General features: G+C 38.7%; 1 protein-coding gene across 1 annotated transcript; it reads right to left on the reverse strand.

Moving 5' to 3' along the window:
• Nucleotides 1-21,327: 21,327 nt before the first annotated feature.
• On the reverse strand, nucleotides 21,328-22,218 carry LOC110888778. Its single transcript, XM_022136285.1, has one exon. It carries the CDS (start codon nucleotides 22,216-22,218, stop codon nucleotides 21,328-21,330), a length of 891 nt encoding a protein of 296 aa, XP_021991977.1.
• Between the last annotated feature and the right edge of the window lie 3,969 nt (nucleotides 22,219-26,187).

Genomic DNA, 26,187 nt, shown 5'->3' on the forward strand with positions numbered 1-26,187 from the left:
ACTCTCAGACTCAGAAGGGGCCGGAGGAGTTTCCTTCTGAAGCCTGGCCTTTTTAGACGCAAGCATAGCAGCAGCCTGCTCGTCAAGCTTTCGTTTCTTATCTTCAGGAGCCTTTTCCTCATTATCTCCGTCAAAGTAGCATGGTCGTCAGGATCAGACCCACGATGTTTCTCTTCAACCCCTAAACCAGACAATGTATCAGAAACGACAATGTAATCTAGGATAAGAAGAGTAGAGGGTCGCTTACGAGGAGTCTCAGTGGCTTTTTCCTCAACCCCCTTCTCCTTCCTCTCTGGCTTGCCAGCCTTTGTTTTATTTCCTCGTTTCCAACTGATCAGCAGTCTCAACCGGGATCTCCACATCATCATCAACGGGTTCATTAACAGGCTCATGTGCAGCCCCATGCGCCGGACCTGCACGCAGGGAATGAGAAGTTAAACCTTCTAGAGACCGGTCAGACCCCCCACTCGAGAGAACAATAACTTCCTCCCAAGTAGGGTCAATAGCATCATCAACATCATCTTTGACATCTTCACCCAAAACAACGTTGGCATACGCAGCAAAACTCTCATTTGAAGGATGCAAGAAACGGTGGCGAATTTGATCCAACCATGTCGGTTTACCAACCTCCTGAATCGCCTCAACCATGGCACCGCCGGCCTTTGGATCCAAAACATTCAACAAGCTATACCCAACTGCGAAAAACAAGGAGATGAGGAAGAACAAAACAAAAAAAGAAGCAAAGAAACATTACATACGTTTGCCTTGATATCCATAAACAGGAACACCCAGAGGGTTCTTCGGGAACCACCGCAAACTCATACCAGCGCCAACCAACGCCATTTCCTCCACCTGAGAAATAGCAGTGGCTTTGTGCGTCACCTTCTTGTACCACTCTTGCTTCGCAAAATCCACCAATACGTCTATCTTTGGGATCCCTTCAATCACTGACCGATAGTGCATATCCACAGGGATAACACCACGGCAAATGTAGAAAAACTTTTGCTTCCAATCATGCAAGCTTTACAGAGGAGTGGAACAACAGGGGATAACCCCACCCGTCCGGGAGTTAAAAGAATAGAAACCACTGGTGTAAGTCACAGTGTAGAAAACGTTAAACATTTCAAAAGTTGGCTCAACACGGTTAGCTCTGCAAATAAACTCAAAATGGGTAACACGGGGAAGCCCAATAGCGTTGATTTGGGAGATATGGAGCCGATAATTCCTCAACACCTCAGCCGTAAACTTGGTCGTTGGGAGTCTGAAGTTACCCTCCCAGAAAAAAGCGGCATACAATGTGATATAACCGGGAGGTGCGTCCATGGCGGTAGAACCAGGAGTCGGAAACTGGGCACCCCAATTTGGAAGGAAACCCATCTCCCTAACCAAGTTATGAAACTCCTCCTCTTTCCACCCTATCGTGGCTTGATCAGGACCTGGAGGATTCTTGCCTTTGTTCCTCCTTTTCTTCGTCGAAGGATTTGCTCCAGACATATGGAAAGAAGATAAGAAAGATAATATGAATAAAGTCAAGAAAAAGGGGAAGCAAGATAAAGAAACAGGAGAGAAAACCAGAGTTCAAATTTTGAAAAGTGAAGGAAGAGAAGAAAACCGTCATATTTATACCAATCGCATTTAATGCAAAGGGTAATGGGCCGTCAGAAATTCAGAAGGTCATCCAACGAGGAAGAGACACGTCAGCAGAAAGAGAAACCATCACCTCTTTTTTCGGGAGCATGGGCGGCACACACCTGACAACGTAGGAAAAAGTAACTGACACCACTGAAAAGGCGTCTGTTCACCTCTGATAAGATAGGGACATCAGACAGACACATCAGTTGTATTTATCCCAAGCCAAGAAACTTCTTTCAGAAGAAAACCAACACGCCATGCGCCGTACGTCCAGTTGGCTCAACCTGGCAAAGGTTACCAGCACGCCATGCGCCGTGCGTCCAGTTGGATCAACCTGGCAAAAGGTTGCCAGCACGCCATGCGCCGTGCGTCCAGTTGGCTCAACCTTGCAAAGGTTGCCAGCAAGCCATGCGTCCAGTTGGCTCAACTTTGCAAAGTTATCAACAAACCATGCGCCATGCGTCCAGTTGGCTCAACCTCGCAAACTTATCAACAAACCATGCGCCATGCGTACAGTCGGCTCAACTTTGCAAAGTTACCAACAAGCCACGCGCCGTGCATCCAGTTGGCTCAACTTTGCAAAGTTACCAACACGCCACGCGTAATGATACCATTACGATGAACCGTGCAAGATAAGCAACGAGCATCAAACAAAAACCACTTACTTAAAAGTCCAGAATCCCTCCTAGACGATCAACTCAACTAGAAGGCACACTGGACTAGGGGGACTTGAAGAGGTATGGTCCCAAATCCTTGCCTACATGGCAAGGACCACACCACTTTTCCATCCTACATGGCTGTCACGGCCCCCGACCCGGTTTGACCCGTTTCAGGAGCCGCGGGACAGAAATCCCGTGATATTTATTTAATTGAGTTTAGCAGCGGAATTTTAACATCAGGATCGTTTTAAAGCTAAAAACTTTTCCCGATTATTTATTTCACAACTCGGGATAAAACCCCGATAATTTACAATAATAAGATTTTTCTGATAAATCTTTATTTCAAAACATATTTCTTTATTTTATACTGAGCCACTTTCTTAAGCTTGAAATGCCTCCCAACACTTTTCCTGGCTTACACTAGATCACCTGAAACATGTTTGAAAAAGTTTTGTCAGTGGGAAATACTGAGTGAATCATTCTATTTTACTGAAAACGACACATTTGTTATAATTCACAGTATTAAGAGTTTTTACATATGTTTCAGATATCTACCAACTACCCACAGTATTTGTCACTCGACCGGATCTGTGACTGTGGTCATATCACCATTGGCTGCCCTAATGAATGACGTATATCACTTATTTTTAGGTTCGCCCACCTAATGTGATTAAAACAGTAGTAATGTGCACAATACCCCACATACTGGCTGTAATTTGGTGATTACATAAACTTAATCACTGTAATTATAACTTTAAAAATAATTTGGAGTATTGTAAAACAATTGATAAAAAGAGAATGACTCACATTGCAGATTTAACACGGACAGAATATGATTTAGCCTTGTTAACCTAATTTAAATAATAATGCACACAAAACCGGGTTAGAGATCAATACAGCAGTCACGATAACTCACGAGATCAAATTCTCACAACGAACGACAAAGTGCAATACTTAAACATTCATCGATTTAACGACGAACGACAAAGTATAACCCTATGTGGGCGGCACTTAAACATCCATTGGATATATTGATCTCGGAAAATGAATCGTAATAGCGACCGAGTGATTACCCTGTTTTGCGGCAGCAATTCGAGATTAGTGTGTGTGTGTATGAACTGATTATACTATAACTCGACGTATACAGCGTATTTGAACGTCGTTTCAACTCCCAGATTCAAGTCCCAAGGCCCTCTATTTATACCAAAAATTTGCATCTCCCGCGTGTCGCGGAAGAATTCGTGGCACCTCCCGCGTATCGCCTGGGATGTCAATTTAGGGTAGGGTAGGTTTCGTGTGCAGTAGATTGGGTGAGTTGACAGTTTTGTTTAATTCAATTCAGACAACGAATTCAGAGGATAATATCGATTAGCGTTTAACCCCCCTGAGTTTTAGGGGCCCTGATCCTGATTCCGATTGTTTCGAAAATTTTAGGGTTAGTGCAGAATTACTTGGGTGTCTCAATTAGGATTTCCTTATTGAGTAATCATTATTCTAATTACGGATTTTAATGAGAGTTGTTACATCCTCCCCACCTTAAGAAAAATCTCGTCCTCGAGATTCACTGAAATAGATGAGGGTATTTCCGCTTCATTTCTGATTCTAGCTCCCAAGTATATTCAGCTCCTCTCTTTGAATTCCATCTGATTTTGACTAAAACTAGTCGTTTGTGTTTGAGAAACTTGATCTTTCGATCCTCAATTTGAAGAGGTTTCTCAACAAATTTCAGCTTTTCGTTTACCTCTATATCTCGAAGAGGTACTACCAGTGATTCGTCTGATAAACATTTCTTGAGATTGGATACATGAAATACATCATGTACTCCAGCTAGTTCTTCTGGTAGTTGTAAGCGATAAGCAACTGGTCCTATTCGTTGGGTCACTGAGAATGGTCCAACATATCTTGGACTCAGTTTTCCTTTGTTACCGAATCGTACTACTCCTTTCCAAGGAGATACTTTCAAAAGTACTTTGTCTCCTGTCTGGAATTCGAGTGGCTTGCGGCGATTGTCTGCATAGCTTTTCTGGCGATCTCGAGCCGTCTTTAGTCTTTCCTTGATTTGTGTTATCTTGTCTGTGGTTTCTTGCACAATTTCTGGACCTGATAATTGACTTTCTCCTATTTCTGCCCAACATACGGGAGTTCTGCACTTGCGTCCATACAGTGCTTCGAATGGAGCAGCTTCGATGCTTGAGTGATAACTATTGTTATAGGAGAATTCGATTAATGGTAAGTGGTTATCCCAATTACCACCAAAGTCAATTACACATGCTCGGAGCATGTCTTCTAGAGTTTGGATCGTCCTTTCACTTTGTCCATCTGTTTGTGGATGATATGCAGTGCTTAGATTGAGTCGGGTTCCCATTGCTTCTTGGAAGCTTGTCCAGAAACGGGAAGTGAAACGACTATCTCTATCCGATACGATGGAGAGTGGGACTCCATGTAAGGATACTACTTCATCCACATACAACTTGGCTAACCTTTCCATGCTAAAGGTTTCTTTCATAGGTAGAAAATGAGCAGATTTGGTTAATCGGTCCACAATTACCCAAATCGCATCATTACCTTTTCTGATTTTGGGTAACTTAGTAACAAAGTCCATTGTTATGAGTTCCCATTTCCATATAGGCATTTCTAACTGTTGTAGTAGACCTGAAGGTTTCTGATGTTCGGCTTTAACTTGTGAACAAGTTAGACACTTAGATACGTATTCGGCTATATCCTTTTTCATTCCAATCCACCAAAAATTCTTTCTTAAATCTTGGTACATCTTATTGTTTCCTGGGTGTATAGTATACCTAGATTTATGAGCCTCCTCTAAAATCTTTGATCTTAAATTTCCCTGTTTAGGTACCCAAATTCTGTTTTTGTGGAATTTCCAAATTCTATCATTTCCTTGTTCCAATTCTTTTAGGTAACCTTTCATTCCTTCGGCATCGTCCTTGATTGCCGTTTCCTGAATTTCCTTCAATTGTTCCATTAAATCTACTTGTAGATTTATTCTAAGAGCACGGACTCGCTTTTGTTTCTCATGATACTTACGACTTAAGGCATCTGCGACTACGTTTGCCTTTCCTTCGTGATATTGAATATCACAGTCGTAATCACTCAGGATTTCTATCCATCTTCTTTGTCTCATATTTAACTCTTTTTGCCCAAATATATACCTTAAACTTTTATGATCTGTATACACAGTAAACTTACTTCCATACAGATAATGTCTCCATATCTTAAGGGCAAAAACTATAGCTCCCAATTCTAAATCATGCGTCGTATAATTTTCCTCGTGCTTTTTCAATTGTCTGGAAGCATACGCAATTACCTTCTTGTGTTGCATTAACACACATCCGAATCCTAATTTTGAAGCATCACAGTATACTTCAAAATCTTCTGTTCCTTCGGGTAAGGCTAGGATTGGAGCATTGGTTAATTTCTGCTTTAAGATTCTAAAGGCTTCTTCTTGTTTAGGTCCCCATTCAAATTTAGTGGCTTTACAGGTTAGCTTAGTTAATGGTACAGCTATCTTGGAAAAATCCTTAATAAACCGTCTATAATACCCAGCTAAACCTATAAAACTTCTAATTTCCATTGCGGTTTGCGGAACCTTCCAATTGGTAATTGCTTCTATCTTAGCAGGATCTACGTGAATACCTTCGTGATTCACCATGTGTCCTAAGAATTGCACTTCTTGTAGCCAAAATTCACACTTCGAGAATTTGGCGTACAACTTTTCTTTTCTTAACAAAGTTAAGAGTGCATGCAAGTGCTGACAATGTTCGACCTGACTTTTTGAATAAATAAGTATATCGTCTATGAAAACAATTACAAATTTATCCAAATATGGTTTACAGATCCTGTTCATCATGTCCATAAATGCTGCAGGTGCACTTGTTAACCCAAAGGGCATGACTGTAAACTCGTAATGTCCATACCTAGTTCTAAAAGCAGTTTTAGGTATGTCTTCTTCTTGTACCTTCAATTGATGATATCCAGAGCGTAAGTCTATTTTAGAAAAATATCTAGCTCCTTGAAGTTGATCAAAAAGATCATCAATCCTAGGTAATGGGTATCGATTCTTAATTGTAACCTTATTTAGTTCCCTATAATCGATACACATTCTCATCGATCAATCTTTCTTTTTCACAAACAACACTGGTGCACCCCAAGGGGATGAACTAGGTTGTATAAATCCTTTGCTTAGGAATTCATCTAATTGCTTCTTCAATTCTAGCATTTCGGTAGGAGCTAATCGATAGGGTGCCTTGGCTATCGGTGTAGTTCCTGGAATTAGATGAATCCTAAATTCTACCTCCCTATCTGATGGTAACCCAGGTAAATCTTCTGGAAATATATCTGGGTATTCTGAGACTACAGGAATTTCCTTAAGTTCTTTTCCTTTAGTACTAATGATTACTGAAATCATATATACTATTCCTTGTTTCCGTTCATAATTAGCAACTTTCATTACTGATATGAACTTCAGTGGCTTTCGAGGTTTATCTCCTGTAATCATGATTACTTTTCCAGTAGGTGCTCGAATTTCTATAGAGTTTTTATCACAAATGATTTGAGCATGGTTGGCTATTAACCAATCCATTCCTAACACAACATCAAATTCAGCTAGTTTCATAGGTAATAGGTTTGCAGTAAATTTATGGCCTGAAAGTTCTATTTCTACTTTTTGCAAAACCTGATTGATTTTTACTGAATTCCCATCTGCAGTTTCGACTGTAAAAATCTGCCTAACGGTAGTTAAGGGTAACTTAAGAGCTTGGCAGAATGAAGTATTTATAAAACTTTGGTTTGCACCAGAGTCAAATAATACTTTTGCATAAATGTTGTGAACTAAAAACGTACCGGCTATGACATCCAGAATGAGCTCTGCTTCTTGAGTGGTTAGTTGGAATGCTCTGACATTCTTCTTAGTAGTTCCTTCGGTTGCCTTGGGTTTGTTGTCTACTGGGTTGACTAACTTAGGACATTCTGTTTTGAAATGTCCGGCTTCTCCACAATTGTAACAAATTATGGATTTCTTTCTGCAGTTTTCTTCACGATGTCCTATCGTTTTGCAAAAATTGCAAAATTTATTACATTTTCCAAAATGTTTCTTTTTGCAAATTTTGCAGAATGGCAAAGTTGAAGATTGCCCTGCTCCTCTTTTCTTGAAATTACTACTATTACCCACCCTAAATCCTTGGGTAATTTTCTGAGCTAGTTCCTTCTTCCTGTCTTCATCTTTTGTGCGTATCAGTTCATCAGTTAAGGTGTTAGCTAATTCTACTGCATCGTCAATAGTGCGAGGTCTCGCAGCCTTAACGATATTGTGAATTTCGCTAATTAATCCCCAAATATAGCGAGAAATGAGTACCGGTTCTGGCGAAGCCAGTGTTGGTACCACTCTAGCATATTCAAAGAATGTCGAAGTATAACCACGACAATCTACACCTATCATCCGATGAGTTAGGAATTTATTTGCCATTTGTTCCTTTTCATACTCAGGACAGAATTTTCTTTCTACCAGATTCTTAAATTCTTCCCAAGTCATAGCATAAGCCCTATCTCTTCCTTTAGCTTGTAACACCGTGTTCCACCATTCGAGTGCTCCTTCTTTAAACAGATTTGATGCGTACATGACCTGATCATCTTTGGCACACTTACTTATTGCAATTACTGCTTCGGTTTTCTCTAACCACCGCAGTGATGCAGTTGCCCCTTCATTGCCTGCAAATTCAGTGGGTTTACAAGCAAGGAATTCTTTGAAAGTGCAACCAGGTGTTGCAGCTTTCCGTTTCTTAGGGAGCGGCGTGTGTTGGGATTCATTATCCTGATTAGCATGATTATTGCCCCCGTTTATACTATTACTGAAGTTATCCTCAATAGTATGTTTACTAGGAACGATATGTTGCGGTTCGATTGGACTTTTTACAGCAGCAACGAATGCTGGAATAGCATTGGCTATCCCTTGAGCAACAATATTTTTAATATCTTGTCTAGTCATATATTGATCCCCTGGATGTTGTTCCGACTGATTAACCTCATTTACTGGTTCATTACCAATATTTGCCATCTGATAATATATATAATTTTTATTAGTATCTGATAAATAACAATTATACACAAACAATCAGACAATTTACAATATATGTACAGTCAAAATTATCGATTTCTCGATTTCATTTTATATTGGTTATAGTATGCATCAATACACACCAATATTTTACAACGTTTTATTCGTTGTTATGTTACAGACTGATTTTACTATTACTTTTACTATTACACAACTATAGTTTTACCATCCTCCTATCTCTCGTCACCTATCGTCCTAAAAACGAAGTTCCCTTTCATCATACTTCCAGGCAATTTGTCCCCCTATCTCCCTGATTCTATTTCCTGCATCCATCAATTCTTCACCGAAATGGCGAAGTTCAGCCATGTTTTCGTTACTCATTGGTGGATTAGGTTGGGGTTCTGGATCGAATTGTGGAAGGAAGGAATAAGGGTCGTTGACAATATTTTGAAATTGCCAATCATTCGTCCACCATTCGTCCATTTCTACAGGTTCAGCATGGACTATTGATTCTGGGATTGCTGGTTCAAAGTTCATAGGGAGTGGATTTTCAATAGGATAGGTGAAAACATTAGTATTAACAGGCTGAATAGTCTCACAGTTTGCTAATAGAAAATCTATTTTCTCCTGAAAAGTTATTCCCTGGTTTTGGTTAGAGCTCTCTCCAATTTCTATCTGAGTTGGTCTAGAACCTTGTCCAACTTCTATTTCTATTTCCTGAGAATATTCCTCAAACTGTATTCCCATTTGCCTAGGATCTCCTTCGACTTCAGTTTCCATCTCCTGCTGTTTACCAGTTTCTTTTTCTGTTTCTAAAGGATTGTTTATTTTAGGAAGTTTTGGAGCTGGCTTTTTCCTACGTATACGATTCCCCCATACGTAATTCTTCTTTTTCTTTCGTTTTGGCTTTGTCAAAGGTGGAGCATGGAATTCTACAGGTTGTTCCACATCAGCAAAATATCCGGTAATATCTTGGGAAAATTCTACATTCACCGGGTAAAGATTGAGGTTCTGAAAAGCTTCAGATATTTCACTCATGCTGTGTAGCATATATGCAAAATGCACAAAAAGGCTAAGTTAAAACTTTGGAACAAAGTTTAACAAATAAACATGGAAGTTTTATTGCACACTATTTGTACAAAATAACAGGAAAGAACACACTCGGATTTATTTATTTACTGAGAAGTATTATTACTAGACTTAGGGTATTTAAAGATTTGCATGTTCTGCTACAGTGGCTAGCATATATAAATTTGCCCATTTCTCATCTAGCTTGTCTTCCCAAGGTGATTTATTGATTAATTCCTGGGTTTCCCTTTTAATCCTCTTTTCTCGGATTTGCTCTTTACTTTTCTTAATAATCATACTCCTTTTTCTAGGAGAAAGCGGTTTCTCATATTGTGCTTTTCGCACAAATATTCCTTCTTCAGGAATTGTAGGGAGTTTTGAAGATTTGGTTTTGGATGAACTTCCCTCTTCTGTAACACCCCAAAACTCGAATTATTAAGTTCGTTAGTAGGTTACCTTATGTAATTAGATGAAGTACAGTAACTAAGTTACTAGGCCTAGTTAAGTGTCTAATAAATAAATAAAAGAATGAGGATTGTGGCAATTAAGATAATATGTTAAACTTGAGGGACTAAGGGTGCCAAGATGGAAACTCAAGTTATTAAAACAAAACATCACACACACACACAAGGTGTGTGTGTGCGTGGGGGATCGTCCAGGAGAAGAGCAGAGGGGGTGTGAACCCTAGCTCTCAAGAACAACACAAATTCAGCTCAATCAAAGCTAAAATCGAATGGAAAGCTGTGCATGGATGAAGATTTCTCATAATCTAACCCTAACAAACATATGGTAAGTTGTAATTTTGAGTTTGATGATTTTTGTATGAAGTGGCTTAGGATCAATCCACAAAATTTACTGAAATTAAGTATGAATATATGTTAGCCTTATCATTTGGAATGTGAATTATACAAGATTTGATGTTAATTGAGATTTGGAGATGAAACCCACTTGGGGTTAGTAGAAATGGCGACATGGGTATGTCACCCATGTCCAACCTTTGTTTGATTCTTGATATGATATGTTGCATGTGACCAAATTGTTAGTTATATTGAACATGGTATGAAATTGAATTGTTATTGGTAGTTTGGATGATTGAAAACAAGAACTAGGAAGAAAAGAATGAAGATTACTTGTACATCATGTTTAGAAACTTGTACGCATGCCAAGTGTTCGATGAAATGACTAGGTGAATTTAGAAGGTGAAATAGTATGCAAGTAAGTGGTAATTAGATATGGAAGGTGATAAAGGGATGTTTGATAGTAAATTAACATGAGAATTGAGTTTAGATATAGTTCATTGCTAAGTATGGATTATGGTGTAATTGTAGAATTAATGAGGTTTCTAGTATGGTGTGTATATGTAAACAAGTGATCATGCGATTAAATGAGTATCTCACCATAGTGTACCACATGCTATTGATATGATTAATGGAAGTCGAATGTGAATTGTGAATTAATATGGTTGTTCTCTTGTATAATTTCATATGCTAACAAGAACGTGTGTGTAATGAAACGAATGTATGTGTGAGTAAATATGTATGCGTGTATGATTATGTGGTTGTAAGTACGTTTGCATCATAAGTAGGAAATGCATATAGTGTCGTATGTATAGCCTAATATGATGTGGCGATTATATGAAGTTAAGTCGGAAGTTTATACATTAAACCGTTGACTTTTGGAAGTCAACTGCACATAAGGGACATAACTAGATTTTGACACAATTATAAGATCTTGGAACGTCATATGGTATGTGTTAAATTAATATGCGTTTTATGTGTTAACATGATGGATCGTATGAGTTTGAAAAGATATGATTTGGGCGTATGCCTTATGTTTGTTAGACTTAACTATGGAAGCTAATTGCGAGTTATGCATTCGACATGATCATTTATATGTAATATCTCGTATGCTAATAAGAATGTAAATGTGGTGACATGTATGGATAAGCGTTTAGTCAAAGGGACGTAAGCACGGAAGGCTCAAGAGTCAAAAGGACACAAGAAAGCGAACGCGAATGCGGACGCAAAAAGGTAAGTGATCCCGACTCACTTCTTAGTGTAAAAGTAGAATTTTGATATTTATATGTGTGGATAAGAATCATACAAGGGATATGTAATGATTGTGAGTTTTTAAGTTAAGTGTTATTTTAGTATAATGAAGGAATTGTTATAACAAAGGAAATTTGATAGTATTAAACGGGTCGAATAATCGTGTATAAGTAAGGTAGCAATGATGAAGTTTGTAAAGATTAAGGACCCGGGGTAAGGATTCTTAGTATAAGATGTAGGGAAATGTTTTACGGACAATTAGAAACAAGTTCCAAGTGATTCGGACGCAAAACGAACGAGTTATGCGAGTTTTAGTGTGAAAAAGGAAGGCTGATCTGGTGCCCACCGTAAGCTACGGTGGGTGCTGGGGATTCGATTTCTGCCGTAAGGCAGTATATGACTGCCGTAGGACTTTGGGGGCCACCGTAAGCTACGGTAGCCACCGTAGCTTACGGTGGAGGTCAGGTGCAAATTGTAAATTATGTTTTTCTTTGTTTTCCTTTAATTTCGGGCCTCGTGAATTCGTCCCAAGCCCCGATAAGCCTCTATAATGCACCTTAACCCTACCAAATGGCTTGGTAAGCTACGGTTAAGTATGGAACTCGTCTTTAAGATCCGATGTGTACTCGAAAGTCACCTAAAGAGCGTTTAGGAAGCATGGGTAAGAATGGAAAAGGGTAAGTGTGTGTGCGGGAAACGAATTAAGTATGTGGGTCAGTATGTATAGGTCTAACTTCTTCCCAATACGCTTAAGCTAATAAGTAATCATGAATATGAGGTAGTATGTATGTATGAATGTATTTATGTAATCATGTATGTACATGTACGTGTGAGCGAAGGTATGCACAAGTGTAGTTATGATCCGTATTATGAATATATGTTTGTATGTAGTTATGTATGTATGTAGGTATGTATGTGTGTGTATGTATGTATGTATGTATGTAAAAAGGGTATGTCTGTATGTAGTTAAGTATGCATGTAATTATGATTGTATGTAGTTATGTATGTATGTAGGCATGTATGTGGGTAGGGATGTATGTACACAGTCAGGTATGTAATGTATGCGTAGTTTCAATACAATTAAGTATTGACGCTATTAACAGTGTGCCTCGAGAATGGAATATGGTGCATGTACTATATCGAAGTTCGTCAAGGATTAGACGCCCGGATGGAATGACTAGATCTAGAAAGAAAACGGGACGAAAAGTATTTGTGAATAGAACGTAGCGAGACTACATGATTAAGAATCTTGTTAGTATATGATGAATACTAATGTTGTGAATGTATGTGGTGGGTGCAGGTTGTACGAATGACAAATTATCATCTTGAGGTGTAGCGATCAAGGTCCGAGTTGCAAGATAGATTGTACGGGGATCCTGGAGTATGTAAAATGCTAGACATAAGTTAAACTTTCATTTTGTAAATGAGTACGAAAGATGCGTATATTGTAAAAAGGTTATTATATAATGAAGTTTCAAGTAAGACAAAACGTTTTTAATGAAAGAAATTTTATGGTACGTAATTCCGCTGCGTCTTTTCAGTTAAAGCGTGTTAGGGTGTTACATCTTCGTAGACTGACCTATCTAATTTAAGATAGATATTTTGCAGCGTTTGCTTACCCATACTGTAACTAACAAATAGTCAGTTTAATAAAACACATACTCATATAATAGTAATCAGGAAAAATTAAGTATCTTTTAAATACTTAATTAGCTTAACTCAGTGGCTCTGATACCACCTTATTTCTGTCACGGCCCCCGACCCGGTTTGACCCGTTTCAGGAGCCGCGGGACAGAAATCCCGTGATATTTATTTAATTGAGTTTAGCAGCGGAATTTTAACATCAGGATCGTTTTAAAGCTAAAAACTTTTCCCGATTATTTATTTCACAACTCGGGATAAAACCCCGATAATTTACAATAATAAGATTTTTCTGATAAATCTTTATTTCAAAACATATTTCTTTATTTTATACTGAGCCACTTTCTTAAGCTTGAAATGCCTCCCAGCACTTTTCCTGGCTTACACTAGATCACCTGAAACATGTTTGAAAAAGTTTTGTCAGCGGGAAATACTGAGTGAATCATTCTATTTTACTGAAAACGACACAGTTGTTATAATTCACAGTATTAAGAGTTTTTACATATGTTTCAGATATCTACCAACTACCCACAGTACTTGTCACTCGACCGGATCTGTGACTGTGGTCATATCACCATTGGCTGCCCCAATGAATGACGTATATCACTTATTTTTAGGTTCGCCCACCTAATGTGATTAAAACAGTAGTAATGTGCACAATACCCCACATACTGGCTGTAATTTGGTGATTACATAAACTTAATCACTGTAATTATAACTTTAAAAATAATTTGGAGTATTGTAAAACAATTGATAAAAAGAGAATGACTCACATTGCAGATTTAACACGGACAGAATATGATTTAGCCTTGTTAACCTAATTTAAATAATAATGCACACAAAACCGGATTAGAGATCAATACAGCAGTCACGATAACTCACGAGATCAAATTCTCACAACGAACGACAAAGTGCAATACTTAAACATTCATTGATTTAACGACGAACGACAAAGTATAACCCTATGTGGGCGGCACTTAAACATCCATTGGATATATTGATCTCGGAAAATGAATCGTAATAGCGATCGAGTGATTACCCTGTTTTGCGGCAGCAATTCGAGATTAGTGTGTGTGTGTATGAACTGATTATACTATAACTCGACGTATACAGCGTATTTGAACGTCGTTTCAACTCCCAGATTCAAGTCCCAAGGTCCTCTATTTATACCCAAAATTTGCATCTCCCGCGTGTCGCGGAAGAATTCGTGGCACCTCCCGCGTATCGCCTGGGATGTCAATTTAGGGTAGGGTAGGTTTCATGTCCAGTAGCTTGGGTGAGTTGACAGTTTTGTTTAATTCAATTCAGACAACGAATTCAGAGGATAATATCAATTAGGGTTTAACCCCCCCCCTGAGTTTTAGGGGCCCTGATCCTGATTCCGATTGTTTCGAAAATTTTAGGGTTAGTGCAGAATTACTTGGGTGTCTCAATTAGGATTTCCTTATTGAGTAATCATTATTCTAATTACGGATTTTAATGAGAGTTGTTACAATGGCACACACATCAGCAAGCGAATCCAGAAGCTTCTAGAAGTTTCTGGAATACGGCAAGGTGGCACCAAAGATGCTCCCTCCGACCAAAAGGACAAAACGTGTCACCATTCACCAAGCGTCATGTAGGCCTGTAACAAATCAAGGAGCAGACCGACATCAGCAGTACGACGTTCCCAGCATGAGCAAATACAGGCGCGCCACGTGTACCACTACCCTGACCACAACAGAGGAGACCAAGAGGATATTTCCCTTGGTCGGACAGCTGGCGCCCTATAGCAGCTGGCAACGCTGCTCCTCCCTCTTCCACCATCCGGCTATAAATAGGACCCTTCATCATTCAGGTCGAATCACCTTACTCTCTATACTCTCACTCTATACACACACTGTTTATCCTCCTCAGAACAGCACTTATTCTCACGCTGGAGCCTGGTTAAGAGAGAAACCCCCATATTCCCCGCTTAACGAGACTGACGGTGTTGTTGTTTTGCAGGATCTTAGTCATTTCGTAAGCATAGAAGGAGATTGAACCCACATAAGAGACAATCTCACAGATTAACCTCGGTGTTAACCTGTGTTTCATCACATAGGTTTTTAATACGGAAAAAAACTTAATTCCGTTAAGATATTTTTAACGGCGGACTATTATCGGCCAAAAGTGGATCAGTTCGGATTATTATCGGCAAATAATTGAGTTAGGATTATTATCGGCCAAATTGAGAAAGTTGGAATTATTTAAATCCAATTTGCCAAATAAAGATAATGGAGTTACGTTTTTCTTAGAATTTCAAACTGATGTTTTAAAACTTTTAATCAATATGAAATTCAGAAAAAAAAAGTTAAGTTTTTTTAAAGGTTGTCCAGTGAGAACACCAAACTTTAAAAGTGAGACTAAGGTGGGATCAATGTTGGCTAAGCATGTCTAGGTGAGATTATTAGAATATAATTTTTCTTCCATGGATAAAAATAATGTGATTAGGGGCATGACTAGATGACATAGAAAACAGTAGCATTATATACAATCTAGTAGTGTGGTGTTTGTCTTCTATAAGGGGTATAAGTTTAATTTTTTTGTAAACGCGAAGTTAATTGGTATTTTTGTAAAAAAATAATATTCTTTATATAAAATAATTAAATAGGTCGTTGTCAACTAACTTGTTGGATCTATTATTGTAAATCCAAATAGGTGTGAATACTTTTAAACAATTTTGTAAATCCAGATAGATGTGAACACTTTTAAACAACCAGAGATTATAATAATTAAATAGGTAATGTCATTACGTTAGGGAAAATGTATTATAATCATATCATATTAGACAGGTCAGATAACAAACATTAAATACATCACCTATTTTTTTATCTGAATTCAAATTTAATTCCTTCCATGCCTATATGCCATGTTTAGCCTACGAACAATATTAATTAGTTTTTTTTTTTTTCAAGTTGTTAACGATCATAAATAAAGAGAAAAAGATTATAATTTAATAAATAACATTAGCAATGGCGATGAATGGTTATATTAAATATGCAAGTTGCATATTTTTATAAACTAGTGACCATAATGGCCAATCAAATAAAAATGATGTCCACTAACAACTATTTATAATATTTTCACATGTAGCAGCTATGTTAATTTTTGAAAAAATTACAAGTTTTGTCCTTTATCTTTATACCACTTTTCAGGCGGTGTCTTTTTAACGAATGTTGACAGGCGTTGTCCTTTACTGTGTATTTTGTTGCAAGTTTAGTCCTTTACACCCAACCCAGTTAAAAAACCCTGTTAATTGTTGACAGACGATGTCCTTTACTAGGTATTTTGTTGCAAGTTTAGTCATTTACCTAGATATTTTGTTGCAAGTTTAGTCCTTTACACCCAACAATTAACAGGGTTTTTTAACTAGGTTGGGTGTAAAGGACTAAAATTGCAACAAAATACCTAGTAAAGGACACCGCCTGTCAACATTCATTAAAAAGGACATCGCCTGAAAAGTGGTATAAAGATAAAGGACAAAACTTGTAATTTTTCGTAATTTTTTTACAACATTAACTAAGATATTTAGAGAGTTCGATCACCCAAATGAAAAAAAAAAATATATCATCAGTTAAATACACAAGTAATAAGCCCAAGTTGGCTAATTTTGTAAAACAATAACCAGTAAATTCTAATAAGAAAAGTGTACTAAGGATTGTTTATAAAACATACTTTTCTACTAGTCGGTCACCGCTTAACTTAACAATCATTTAATTGTGATTCAGTTAAGTTGGTCAAGTCTTGGTTAATTAAGTTGTTATTATTATTATTATTATTATTATTATTATTATTATTATTATTATTATTATTATTATTATTATTATTATTATTATTATTATTATTATTATTTTTTTTTTTTTTTTTTTTTTTTGATAAATCTAGTTATGTTGCCAATCCCTTAGCTATAAAGGTAAAAATAAGACAACTTTCTTGTTATTATTAGTATATGTTAATAGGAAAACAGAATGAATGGCACCAAACATCTCTTGGCAATTATTCATTGGTCCGTGTTTGTGGTGGTGAGGGCTCATTGGGCCTTTCGGAGGTGATGGCCTCCTCACCAAACCCTTAGCCACGTGTTGGTGAGATTATCATTAACCACCAGCCAGAAAATCTCAACATGTTTTTCGATTTCTTTCACCACGCCACCAACATCCCATAACCACCACCGCCCTCTCAGATCAAAACCAAAACGACTATTTTCACAATCACCACCATCTCAGACCAAAACAACTATTAGTGGATTAACAGTGTTTATTTTTTCACATACGAGCACACGTGTTGATCAATCAACCTTCTTTCATCCTCATCTCATCTCATCCTATTCTTTTTTATTTTTGTCACAAATCTTAGTATCGAAGCATCTATTGGGAAAACTGTACTGGAAATCGTTATTATTATTTTGATAAATCTAGTTCCATTATTTTTTTTGAACCTAAAAAGTTTTATATACTTAACTATACTTTTTACTTTGAGTATACTTATGCTATATTTTAATAATACACTTTTGCGTTTAAACATTTATATATTGTTGATTATAATGGTGTGTTTAACCTAGTTACAATGGTGTGTATTTGAAACAATAGGATCCTTGATCCTCTCCCATGAATGAGTTTCCATTATATAGAAAATACAATCCTGTAATTTTGGGGATAGATACAAATATAATATTCTACAGAATTATTAACATCAATACGTTATCTATTACACCCCCGCAGTTGAAGCGGGAGGAGGCCGTAAGCTGAGACTGGACCGAAGATCTTCAAAAAGAACTCGCGGTAAACCTTTGGTGAAAATGTCAGCAATCTGATATCGAGACGGAACATGTTGAACGCGAACCTCTCCTCGTTGAACCTTTTCACGCACGAAGTGAATGTGGAGCTCGATATGTTTAGTGCGTTGATGTTGAACGGGGTTCCCGGAAAGATAAATTGCACTAACGTTGTCACAATACACAAGAGTAGCACGGGACAGAGGGCGCTGTAACTCCAAAAGGAGGTTACGAAGCCAGCAAATCTCTGCAACAACATTAGCAACTCCCCGATATTCAGCTTCCGCGCTTGAACGAGATATAGTGGCTTGTCGTTTGGAAGACCAAGAGATAAGGTTATCACCATAATAAACACAATAGCCACTAGTGGATCAATGAGTGTCAGGGCACCCGGCCCAGTCTGCATTAGTATAGGCAATAAGTTGAGGCGTAGTAGACGGGACGAGGGTGAGACCATAAGACGTAGTACCTTGGATGTAACGAATAATGCGTTTCAATGCGTTCCAATGATCCGATTTAGGAGTATGCATATGAATACAGATCTGTTGCACGGCGTAGCTAATGTCTGGTCTTGTAAAGGTGAGATACTGAAGAGCACCGGCTAAACTACGGTATAAAGTCGGGTCATGAAAATCATCGCCAGCAGTAGCGCTAAGTTTGGCATGAGTGTCGACTGGGGTATGTACAGGTTTGCAAGAGGACATATCGGCACGTTCAATGATTTCCTGGGCATAAGCCTGTTGTGAGAGAAACATAGCGTCCCTGTGCCGCTTGACGGAGATACCAAGAAAGAAGCTAAGAGGACCGAGGTCCTTCATGGCAAATTCCATTGCCAAGTGAGACATGATAGTAGCGCGAAGATTGGCAGAAGAGGTGACCAGTAAGATGTCATCAACATATAAAAGAAGGTAAGCAACCTGTGAACCCTGATGAAAGGTGAATAGAGAAGCGTCACATTTGCTTTGTATGAACCCTAAGGTGAGAACAAAGTCAGTAGAGCGTTGATACCACGCCCTAGGTGCCTGCTTCAACCCGTATAACGACTTCTTGAGATGACAAACGTGATCAGGAAAGTGCTTGTCTCGAAACCCCATTGGTTGATACATATAAATTGTTTCTTGTAAATTTCCGTGGAGAAGTGCATTGGTTACGTCTAGTTGGTGTACCTGCCAAGATTGAGAAAGTGCAATAGATAAGACAGTACGTATGGTGCCCGGCTTGACAACCGGACTGAAAGTATCACCACAATCAACACCGACTTGTTGAAGACGACCATCACAAACTAGCCGTGCCTTATACCGTTCCAATGACCCGTCAGATTTAAACTTGTGCTTAAATAACCACATGCTCCGGATAATATGCATGTCTGGCAACCTTGGTGTTAATTCCCATGTCTCATTCTTGATAAGAGCATGGTATTCGTCGGTCATGGCTTTATGCTATACCGGACTGGACAGGGCAGCCGATGGGCTTTTGGGTAGCGGAACAATGGTGGAAACATTTAAGTTAAGTCGGTTAGTTGGTTTGGTAAGTGCGGTTGACTGGAGGTGGAGTTGGGATGGGGGTGATGTTTGGTGATTGGGCCGAGGTAAAAGGGTGGGCCGATGTTTGGTGGTTGGGCCGAGGGGGATCGTCTGTTGGGCTATTGGGGGTGGAGCGGCTGTTGGGTGATGTGTGACCAATGTGTGGGCCGGGTGGGCTATTGGGTGGGTTATTTGGTTGGGGTGATGGAGTGGAGTGGGCTAAAGGGTGAGAGGTGAAGTGGGCTGGTGAGGAAGAATCAGGGGGAGGGGTGTTGGTTTGGGCTGGGCTAGGGGCGGTGTTGGAATTAGGGGGAGGAGTGTTGGTGTGGGTTGGGCTAGGGGCGGTGTCGGGAGGCTGTTGGTAAGGAGGGGAGGCCGAATGGACATGTGGCCAAAATAGAGGAGAGAAGGTCTCGAGAAAGTCATAAGACGGAGATGGTGGGATGGTGTTAGCAAATGGAAAAGTGGTTTCGTCAAAGGCCACATGACGGGATAAGATAATTTGTTTATTTTAGATTAAAACATTTGTAACCGCGGTGGTTGGGAGGGTACCCCAAGAATACGCAAGGGGTAGAACGTGGGTCAAGCTTGTGGATTGTCGTGTTTGGGAATAATGGATAACAAAGGCACCCAAACACACGTAAATGATCATAGGACGAAACGCGGTGATATAAGGCTTCGCTGGGCGTTTTGTCTTGTAGGTGTTTAACGGGTAGGATATTTAGTAGGTAGGTGGCGGTTGCAAGGGCATGGTGCCAAAAGGTGTTAGGTAAGGAAGCGTGTGTAAGTATGGTACGGATCATATTGTTAATTGTACGGATCATATGTTCCGCCTTACCGTTTTGGGAGAATGTGTGAGGACAAGAGTAACGGAAAAGGATGCCGTGAGTGGTGAAAAATGTTTTAAACGAGGAATTTACGTATTCCGTGCTGTTATCACATTGGAATGTTTTTATGGGTCGCTCAAATTGAGTGGTAATTAATTTGTGAAATTGACAAAAGATGGTATATACTTGGGATTTATTTGTTAGAGGATAGGTCCATAAAAAGTTGGTAATATCGTCAATAAATAAAATATAATATCTATGGCCATCGGAACTCAAAATAGGAGAGGTCCATAAATCACTATGAATGAGATCAAATGGATAAAAAATACGAGTGTTAGAATTGATAAATGGTAATCTAATGCTTTTGCCAAGTAAACACGAAGAACAAATGTTATTGTTTAACTTTGAAAAATCAACATATCAAGACGATTTTAAAGATTGTAGAGGTGCACGTCCTGGGTGGCCAAGACGTTGGTGCCATAAGGTAGAAGTAACAGCAGCAAAGGTGGCCGAGAAAGAGGTGGTTCCGGGTCCTAGCACGAGAGGGTAGAGATCACCGCTGCTGTTGCACCGAAGGATAGGGATCCGGCTCCTGTAATCCTTGACAAGACAACCAAATGGGTCAAATTCGACAGAGACAGAGTTGTCGGTGGTGAACCGACGAATTGAGATTAAGTTTTTAAGTAGTTTGGGAGCATAAAGAACATTTTTAAGGGCAAGGGGAGGGAATGGTGTGGGTAAGGTTTTGGTTCCATGTCCAAGAACCGGGATGGCGGAGCCATCACCAACGATAATTTGTTGTCCCATGCTATTATTAGAAAAAGAGTGAAAATCAGCAGAGGTATTAGACATGTTACCTATCGCCCCAGTGTCCATAAAGTAAGTCGGTTCTAGTTGGTTCAGGGACATCGCATTGAGAGCCTAATCAATGTCCGTTGACGTATAAGCCGTATTGTAAGCCTGTGAAGGTTTGGAACCTAGAATGCCAGATCCATTACTGTTGTTGTTGTTGGGCCGTGAGCTAGTAGTCAGATAAGGGCAGGGGGTGAGGCCCATTGAGGTGGGTACTATTGGGCCGACCCATTGGGAGACCAACCATACGGTGCAGGTGGCCAATAGTGATACGGGGGGTTGGGCCAATAGTGATAAGAGGAGCGACCCCGACCCGACCCGTTCCTGCCGCGGCCTCGACCCCGGGAGCGGCCCCGACCACGTCCTCGTTCAGCGGGGGATGAGGAGTCGACATGTGTGATGGGAGCGGCCCGAGTGGATGTAGCGAGAGCGGTTCCGGCAGTTTTGGCGGCATGTAACGCTTGTTCTTGTTTGTGAGACTCGACTATGCAAAGCTTGGAACGAGCCGTGGCAAATGGCGGCAATGGGTCTTGACCTTGAAGGACAGTTCCCATTCCTTCATATTGTTCAGTAAGGCCGGCAATGAGCTGAAGAACGAGGGCATCATTGTCGACCGGATGTCCCACACTGGCTAACTGATCGGACAAAACTTTCAATTCCTGACAGTAGGCTGAGATATTAGCGAAATTTTCCAGGCGAGTGGTGGTGAAGCGCTGACGAAGGTGGAGAGCACGGGCACTTTTATTGTCTTGAAAGAGGTTTTCGAGGGTAGTCCATGCTTGGTGCGCGGTGTTACCGGGCTTGATGATGGTGTGAACAAGGTCTTGGGAAATTGTTCCATATATCCATTGGAGGACAATGGAATCAAGACGCTCCCAAGCTTCTTGAGTGGAGGATGAATCGCCGGTCGATTTTTCTTTGTCGGTCGATGTCTTGGGCTTGTCAACGGCCGGTGGTAGAAGATGATCATATACTTGAAAGGCTTTGCAATGAAGTTTAAAAAGTTCCGACCACGTAGACCAGTGGCCAGTTTCCGTTTCAAGTGTAACGGGTATGGCGGTTTTGATGTTTGAGACCGTGACGGCCGGGTGTAACTTGTTGTCCATGGGGAAGAGGATGAAAGAAACAAGTGGTAACAGATGGGAGAAAAAAGAAACGAAGAGGATGGTGAGCGTGAGGGTGGCTGCCGAAAACAAAAGGAAAGGGGAAGAAGAGGGATCGGCGGCCGAAGGGGAGGATTAGGGTTCCTGGTCTCGTGATACCATGAAACAATAGGATCCTTGATCCTCTCCCATGAATGGGTTTCCATTATATAGAAAATACAATCCCGTAATTTTGGGGATAGATACAAATATAATATTCTACAGAATTATTAACATAAATACGTTATCTGTTAGTATTGGTTGTTCAATCTTAACAATGTGTTTAAACTAACTACAACGATGTGTTTAAATCAGTTACAATCGGTTCGTATAACATGCAACCGTGTGTATTAGCTGTCAATGTCTTTATCATACAATGCAACCTTGTATATTGGTGTTCAATTTCTTTATCCTAAATATGGTGTAAATGATATGAATATGGATACTGAACTTGTATATATTGAAGGTGTGTTATAACAAGAGAAGGGACCCTATATATATAGGGAGGAAGATGGAGCAAAACGAAATAACTCATTACATGTGGATACACATACAATTGCATGCAAGGACATCTAGAATTGCATGCAAGGAATCTATAATTACATGTAGGGACCTCTAGTTAACAACTAGGTCCATCTATTATTTACAACTAACATTCCTCCTCAAGTTGGAGCATAGATATTAAATTATTAATCATGCCCAACTTGTTACATATGAAGTCTATTTGTGCCTTCCGGAGTGTTTATATCCGCTAGTTGGAATTTCGTGCTAACATGGATTGGCTGAATCGATGGAGGATCCTTTGGAGTACCGACTATCCGATCTCTGATTAGGTGACAATCAACCTCAGTGTGTTTAGTTCTCTCATTAAATACTTGATTTTTGGCTATATGTATTGCTGATTGATTATCACAGTAGATAACTGTCACACCCCGATATTTCCACATATTACCGGTGGGCCCGGTGGGGAGTATCGTGACATAATTGATATCATCATGGTCAAACATACACAAAATAGCACAGCGGAAGTCTTGGAATATAAAATATTATTACAAACTCAAATGTCTGAAAATATCAAAGTATTTATTATAGACGAGCCTGTAATATTAAATCCACAGGTGGATCTTTACAGAATGTATAAAATGAAGTTTAACAGACTTTAAGGCATCTTTAAGGATTTGCAAGATCCTCTATTTCGACACCGAGCAATCCCCCAGCCTATTATGAGCAGTACCTGCCACTTAGTCTTTGGAAAATACGTTAGTTTTCACTGGTAAATACAATTAACCGACTCATTTGAAAAGAGTTTATGAAAATTAATTTAAGTGCACAAGGCACAAACAATTTATACTTGGGATAATTATTTAAGATAATCTCGTATACAGATTTACATGTTTGTCATACAATTGGGGCCGGTTGGAAGCCGGTCATGATTAACCGACTCACCACTTATAGAACCCACAAAGGAGTTATCCCCAATATGTGGGTTTATATTTTAGCATTTGCATCTATCAGGTGTATGCCTACACCCCGTGCATAGGTCGTGGCCATTTTCAAATGAAATGAGCCGAGGATATCCAGGACACGGTCGATTTAACCCCCAATGCTTATGTTATCAAACAAGACAGATTAAAACGGGTTATGTAATTTATTAATCACAATCCGATTAAATGATTCCATACCCGACCAAGTGCAATTATTATAATACCATATCCCAAGCCCGTATAAGGGAAAATAAGTTAAAAGTATTTACCTGAGCTAATACTTCATTCACAGCAAAATAACTCAGTCATATCCTTTCTAACTAAATGCAGGTAGCTTTTACCGGGTGGCTCTAGTCTGGAGTGATGGTAATATATAACCAATTCAGAATGCTAACGGTCTTATTTAAGTCGTAGACTTAGACCGGCTAACTTAAAGTATCTAGAACGGTATGATACGCTAGATTAAGCGATGACCGGAATAAAAAGTTATTTAGACCCAACAAGTATGAAGACTTGTATAATATGGGTAAACTAAACACATTCTGGATTTTGAGATAAAAACGATAAGGTTAAACCCGCTTCGGCAAACTTACGTAAACTAGTTACGTAAACTAGTTACGTAAACCGATCCGAACGCGTAAATGCGTAACGGGTAACCAAATGAATCATATATAAGTCTTATTTGTTATTATGCTTAAAATATGTTAATACATCAGTAGGATGTTAACATATATGCCCAAAAGGTAATTACAACATATATAAGTCCCGTAAGGGCATTTTGGTAATTTTAATACTTATAAAAGAGATTTTATGACAAACTGAAGTTCCGGTCTTTTGGAATCAGTAAAAAAATTTAATTTATCTCATTACATCAGTAAGATATCATACATATGTGAGGTTTACCATTTATGGCCAAACTATGCTCTGAAAGGGTATTTTGGTCATTTCACATATGTTTTTACGGACATTTTTGGAAGTCTGAACTCAAGACTTATACCTACTGTAATAATATTAAAATTTGTTTAAAAATTTAGTAGGTAACAAGTCTTAGGTGTTAATTATGGTTTAAAACCATACTATGCACTTAAATAACGTAAAAATCGCTAATTGACGATAATTAAGGGGTTTTATGGAAATATGAGATGTTGATCAATTTTGAATGCTCAAAATAATTTATTTAATGTTTGAAATCAGCAGGAAGAGGTTTGGCATTTAAATCATTTGTTAATCTCATTTTATGCATGAAAAGGGTATTATCGTCATTTACCGAATTACACAAGAACTTCATGATACGATCAGATTATAATCTGATCAATATTCCCAAAAATCCCTAAAAATAATATCTTAACAGTAGGTAATGAGTTTTGGGTCAAAATCCAAGCTTAAAGGTGCCTTATGCAAGATATCGCAAATTAATTAATAAAAATCTTCAAATTACGATATTGAGCATAACTTCTATTTGGGACCAAGAACTGAAGTCAAATTTTCGAGACAAGTTTAAATATCAGTAGCAAAGGTTTTTGTCCTCTCAACTTTCTAAAAGTCTCATTTATATGTCAAAAGGGCATTTACGACATTTATAAGCATATTAACAAATAAGTGCATATAATTCAAACTACTAAGGATTAAGCAATATAACTTCAGGGTGTCATACTACTATATAATACGGTCCTAATGGAAGCTTAAGACATGTAAGAATCAAGCTTAATTGGGTCAGAACTGAAAGTCAAAGCAAAAGTCAAGCTTTTGCGACTTTCGGTTGCGAACCGACCCTAAACTCAAGATTGTCGGGTTTAACATGCTTAGACATGTTCTAACAATAAATACCAAGTTATTAAAGTGTAAAAATATAATTTATAACTTCTGTATCATTAGTTTTAATTATTATTTATAAATCTGCCAAGTTTGACTTTTTACTTAAATGGTTTGACCCGGCAATTAACTAAGCAAACGAACGAATTAGGAGGTGCCCTTTTAAGGGTTAATCACCTACCTAACTATGGCCACATACCCACATTCATTTCGAACAGTGGCTGGACCATTTGAGATTAAACCGAAAGTCAAAGTTAATTTACGATAACTTGACTTTTCGATTTTTAAAACATAAAACTGAACTATAGAGAGGGCCAAGACACTTACAAAGGTCCTAGCTATCTTTTCTACTAAAAAGAGTTCCCAATCAGATCAGAAAGCTTTAGGATTTGAGAGAGGCGAAGGATATAATGAAATGAGCAATTGAAATGAATGGGTTCACTACCTATATATAGTTTTTTGGGAATTTGTAGATGATTAACAGGTGGTTAGGCCTTCCTCAGATGTTTACAAGTGTCCTGGTATATGTTACAAACCAGCAACAAGCCCCAAGAGTCGAATAATGAGTTATAGCAGTTTACTTGAGCAGCAAACAAAAATTCGTATCTGGCACATGTATACGGACCGTATTATCCAT

The sequence above is a fragment of the Helianthus annuus genome, chromosome 11 (genome assembly GCF_002127325.2).
Source record: "Helianthus annuus cultivar XRQ/B chromosome 11, HanXRQr2.0-SUNRISE, whole genome shotgun sequence".
NCBI lineage: Eukaryota > Viridiplantae > Streptophyta > Magnoliopsida > Asterales > Asteraceae > Helianthus > Helianthus annuus.

Bases quoted from the DNA above. Each gene is read 5' to 3' on its own strand.
- LOC110888778 (XM_022136285.1), bottom strand. From the start codon at position 22,218: ATGGACAACAAGTTACACCCGGCCGTCACGGTCTCAAACATCAAAACC.